The following is a 5,463-nucleotide window of genomic DNA, read 5'->3' as shown; positions in this document are numbered from 1 at the left end:
AAGACTAAAGCACCTTCTGGCCGGGACCCATGGAAAAGGGTCAGAAATGGCCAGAAAAATCTGGGAGCAAAAGAGCAAAATCAAAATCAATATAAACACTGCCATAGTCACCTCCCGACAGGTCTCTCACCCACATCTGCCTTAACCAGTCCAGGGTCAGGAAACAAGCACGGTTTCTTCATCACATGCTTGCTGCACCATGTGGCTTCCTTAGGTCTCCGTCTGGCTCTCCATCCTGCTTCATTCTCCTCTTCTCTCCTTTTTCTCGGCTCAGCTCCACCCTCCTTCTGGGTGGGGCAGGGAACCTGGAACTTCCCTTTTTCCTAGGGACCACCCTGTTACAATATTAGCTGTATCTTGACATGGTCAGAAATAGAGGGCACCAGCCCTCTGACCTGGTGTCCCCTGGACTCTGCTTTGCAACCATGGGACCCACTTCCACCTGGAATGTCTTTTTTTTTTTTAATGATTTATTTATTTATACATATGGAACTGGGGCGGCCTCTGGTGTGGGGCAGGAGTGAGAGGATTCACCGAAGACAGAGTGGGGAGCAGAACAGGCAGATGGACTGAATGAAATACACTGCTGAGGGAGCAGCAGGTAGGTCAGGAGAAGTCTGCCATGCCGTGTGGGTCATTCCCCTGGCTGGGGATAGAACTTGTGTTTCAGTGGCTACAGTTGCTTCATAGTGCTGTGCTTTATTTAACCTGTAGCACCACTGGGGAGGGCCTCCACCTGGAATTTCTAACATGCACTGTGAGGAAGAAGTCTAATTTTAGTAACCCTGGCAGCGGATACTGAAACACTGATTTTTCCTCTGTGTGATATTAACAGAGGGGTAAGCAACAGGGAAAACTGTCTGTGGGTAGTTGATCACAGAGTACCCAGCTTGGGTTCTTTTCCATGCTTCCCTTCCCCCTTCCCAGTCACTTCCTGTTCTCCACTCATGACTCTGTTGCTTCACCCATGGTTAATTTTGAGCTTGTGTATTAATAAATGAGAGATTGAATTAAAAAAAAAACAACAAAAACAATTTCTCTTCTGTTGTTTTTTTGTGACCTTGAAATGCTGGAAGTGTGGTTAAATGTGATCATGCTTTTTAGATGTGGCATAATATTGGTTAAATATACCAGGATTATAGTTTATATCTTCTTTAAGGTTTCAATGCACATGAAGACATATTTTTTTTTAAAGATATATTTATTTATTCATATGGAACTTGGGTATAGGCCAGAGATGCAGAGGGTGAGAGGATTCACCGGAGACAGAGTGGGGAGCAGAACAGGCAGATTGAGTGAAGTACACTGCTGAGGGGAGCAGTGGGCGGGCCAGGAGAGGTCTGCCACGCCATGTGGTCACCTCCCGGGCAGGCGGGGATCGAACTCATGTGAAGTGGCTTTAGCTTCTTAGTGCTCTGCTTTAACCGGCTGCGCCACCAGGGAGGGCCATGAAACATATTTTACCTGCTTCCATACTGCCAGTTTTGAAAAAGTTAATTTTGCACTGAAAATTGGTAGTTTATTTGCTGACTTAGCACACATATGTAAATGGAACATGTCCCAACAAACTCACCTTTATAGTTCTTGACTAGCTGCTAGTTAGGTAGAAACTTTGTACTTATTACTTTGTTGCTTTCATTGAATTCAAAAGGTTCTGCTTTGCAATAAATTCACAATCTAGTCAATCTAGTGGAATACAGTTAATGCGACCAAAGACAAGTGAAAAAATTGTTCTACTTCCTGTATAATTTTTTAAATGCGGTGGTGGAATATCATTTATTCCCTGTCAAATTGTTAAATATTTTAAAATATTACTCTGAGAGTTTAAGGAAACAAATGTCCTCTTAACTGCTATGGGGTAGTAAATGTTGAGACCTTTCCAGAAGGACACTATGCAATAGTTAGTGTTAGAATTCTATATACTCTCTGACCTAGCAGTTATACTAGGGGTGTGCCTAGTGGCTCAGGGGTCAAATCTCAGCACTATCAAGCTGTCGCCAGCCACTGAAACATGAGTTCGATCCCTGGCCAGGGAACTAACCTACATGGTGCAACAGACCTCTCCTGTCGCGCCCACTGCTCCCCCCAGTAGTGTATTTCAGTAGATCTGCCCGTTCTGCTCCCTACTCTGCCTCTGGTGAACCATCTTAACCCCCACACCTCTGTCCTACATTCCAATTCTTACATGTATAAATAAATAAAATAAATCTTTAAAAAAAAAACAATAGGCCCTCCCTGGTGGCGCAGCGGGTTAAAGCACTGCACTGAGAAACTAAAGCCACTTCCGCACGAGTTCGATCCCCGCCTGCCCGGGAGGTGACCACATGGCGTGGCAGACCTCTCCTGACCCGCCCGCTGCTCCCCTCAGCAGTGTACTTCGTCAATCTGCCTGTTCTGCTCCCTGCTCTGTCTCTGGTGAATCCTCTCACCCTCCACATCTCTGGCCTGTACCCCAGTTCTGTACAAATAAATAAATAAATCTTTAAAAAAAAAAACAATAAAACAAAGATGTTCATGGTAATACTGTATGCATTAGTAAATGATGGAGCATGCTAGAAAATGCTTGAACATGAAAAATAGATAATTGCTTAATTGATAGATGATTGATTGGTACATACATATTTACATAGATAGAGAGATGTCTAACAAAACAGAATCAGAAACCAACCAACCTTGGATGGTTTTTTAAAAAATGCAAAATTGTCTATCAAGTCTAACTAGGCTGATAGTTGTGGGTTTTTAACCACAAGATCTGATGGAGCAGAGGTGACATCTGTTTTGCTACCACTGAGTCCTCAGTGCGAGCAACAGCTGTCATGTAGGCAACTAGTAAGTGAGAGTGATTGTCCTAGGTCACTGACTTTGAAGGTCTCCGATGTTGCTCTCTAATAGAGCCTACCTGCCCTTCTGCATTTCAGAGCCATCGAGAAGCTTAGTGGGCATCAGCTTGAGAACTACTCCTTCAAGATTTCCTACATCCCGGATGAAGAGGTGAGCTCCCCTTCGCCCCCTCAGCGAGCCCAGCGTGGGGACCACTCTTCCCGGGAGCAAGGCCACGCCCCTGGGGGCTCTTCTCAGGCCAGACAGATTGATTTCCCGCTGCGGATCCTGGTCCCCACCCAGTTTGTTGGTGCCATCATCGGAAAGGAGGGCTTGACCATAAAGAACATCACTAAGCAGACCCAGTCCCGGTACGTGCCTCCCGGGCTTCCTTTACTTCCTTCTGAGGGGTCCCCTGAGTGCTGGCGGGTCCCAGCCATCATCAGGTTGCTATCGCTTGCCTTGGCAGCGGGGGGCTGCGCTTTATGGGACGGTGGCTACTTTAAACAGAACTACTAACAGACTAACATAAACCCTGGAACTTGAATGAGCTTTCATGCCAGTGGCCTAAAAATCATACTTTGAAATACTAAAGGCTCATAAAGAAGGTACTAATGACCTCACTAAAGGCTCATAAAGAAGGTACTAATGTTCTCAGAAGCTCACGAATGCTCGTAAACACGTCCATCTCTAAAACAACATAAGTATGGAACTGAACTTTATGCAATCCTAGAATCCATGTACTTAGCTCTTACCTCCTCTCCTGAGTCAGAGACTTGGGTGGTAGTTATCCTTTGTGACTACCTAGGCGGTCTCACAGCTACCTAAAGGAAGCAGGTGAGTCACTGCTATATTGAGCAAGAAGTAAAGTACATCAGCCTGATGTTTAGTTTTCTGTCTAAGGATACTTAACTGGTGATAGGAATTATAGCTGTTGACATTTGTATGTGCATTAAGATCACAGCATGAGATAGGGTGGAAAGTACAAGACTTGAAAATAAAGACCCATGTTCAAGTTTTATCAGCTGAATGGCTTTATGATCTTGAGAAAAAAATGTAACTACCCTGAGCATGAATTACTCCTTCTGTAAGCCAAGATTATTGTGATAATTAAGATAGGCAAAATGAACAAAATAATTACTATGGAATTATGGTACTTTAAATTGTAAAGTACCAAATTACTGATGATATTTGCTTTTTATGTGTCTGTACATTTTATTCAGAGCATTCATTGAATGTCTTGTAACCTGATAAGAAAACATTTTCTTCAAAGTGTCTCAGTTATGTCCAAATTAAAGCTACTTATTTGAATGCCAGGATTCATAATCATCGGAGTAAAGTGATAAGGTAGCAAAGCAATACTACCTGGTGCTTCATTTATTTTAAAATCAGTCCCCCCCCCAAATTTCCATTACTTCAAAGATGATTTTTTTTTAAGTCTCTCTTTTTGTTTTTCAAATAGTTTTAAGGTAACTTTAAAAATGCAACCAACTCATTTGAATAAAGTGAGGTTACTTCTCAGAGTAGATTTCCTTTTATAGAGGGTGGTCAAAACTTGGTCCTGGACTTTCTGATAGTCCAGGCAAAAAGGGATACAATCATTATGTGATTTTTTTAAAAGTTAATAAAACCAAATATGACCACAACTACCCAAAGAAGTCCAATAAAGTCATCAAGCTTTTGAGCCATGAGCTTATGGAACCTGGAAGAAGGCAGGTGTTCAGTAGAAAGCAAACAAAGGACTCAGGGAGACAGAGAGAGTGTGTGTGTCTGGGTTTGTCTACAACCAAATATATAAAGCTTGCTTAAATTCCATGTTTGGATTTGGATTAACATATGGCTTTTAAAAGCTGCCATCAGTTCAGAGACTAGCACTGTGCCAATGTGCAATATTATCCCACTTGCTTACTCTTTACGTCCACAGTCATTTAAAAGACTACACAAGACCTCATTTGCCAAACCAGCTCATTACCACGTTGGCATAGTGCCTTTATCCCACAGCACTCCTAAGAAATACTGCCTTAAGATGTACATAAAATGGAGCTGCAAAGAATTCAAGTGGCACGAGACTCCTTACACTGCTTGTTGCCTTCTTGAAGAATGACATTGGTTGCAGACATGCTAATGACATCTTCTTGTTGGGTCTTGCTGTAAGTTCACTGAAGGAACACATTCTTGCAACTACGAGCCTGTCCCAGGGGACTTTGTGCTATGGCTCCTGATTCTTTCTCTGCAGGGTAGACATCCACAGAAAAGAGAACTCCGGGGCTGCAGAGAAACCTGTCACCATCCATGCCACTCCAGAGGGGACCTCTGAAGCATGCCGCATGATTCTTGAGATCATGCAGAAAGAGGCTGATGATACCAAACTGTAAGTTTGTGTGCAATATCCAGGTAGCTCAACAGGAGTACGTCCTCATTCATTTATCCTTGAATTGTTTTTTAAAAAGCTGTCAATCTGTTACTCAGTAAAGTGGACACAGAAGAATTTTTTTTTTTAAAGATTTATTTATTTATACATACAGAACTGGGGTACAGGCCAGAGGCTCAGGGGCGGCGAGAGGGTTCACCAGAGACAGAGTGGGGAACAGAACAGGCAGATCGACAAAGTACACTGCTGAGGGGAGCAGCGGGCGGGTCAGG

At 43.2% G+C, this 5,463-nt stretch overlaps 1 protein-coding gene across 1 annotated transcript in view; it reads left to right on the top strand.

The window, feature by feature from the left end:
* The window catches only part of IGF2BP2 (insulin-like growth factor 2 mRNA binding protein 2), a 66,386-nt gene that overhangs the window by 31,455 nt on the left and 29,468 nt on the right, over positions 1 to 5,463 (top strand). The window contains exons 5-6 of the mRNA XM_012730293.1: positions 2,919 to 3,191; positions 5,057 to 5,191. Coding sequence (XP_012585747.1) covers positions 2,919 to 3,191; positions 5,057 to 5,191 — 408 coding nt within the window. The remainder of the gene's footprint in view (positions 1 to 2,918; positions 3,192 to 5,056; positions 5,192 to 5,463) is intronic.

Source organism: Condylura cristata, unplaced genomic scaffold (genome assembly GCF_000260355.1).
Source record: "Condylura cristata isolate star-nosed mole 26May11 unplaced genomic scaffold, ConCri1.0 scaffold00003, whole genome shotgun sequence".
NCBI classification, from domain to species: domain Eukaryota; kingdom Metazoa; phylum Chordata; class Mammalia; order Eulipotyphla; family Talpidae; genus Condylura; species Condylura cristata.
This window is presented reverse-complemented; position numbering and strand designations above follow the sequence as displayed.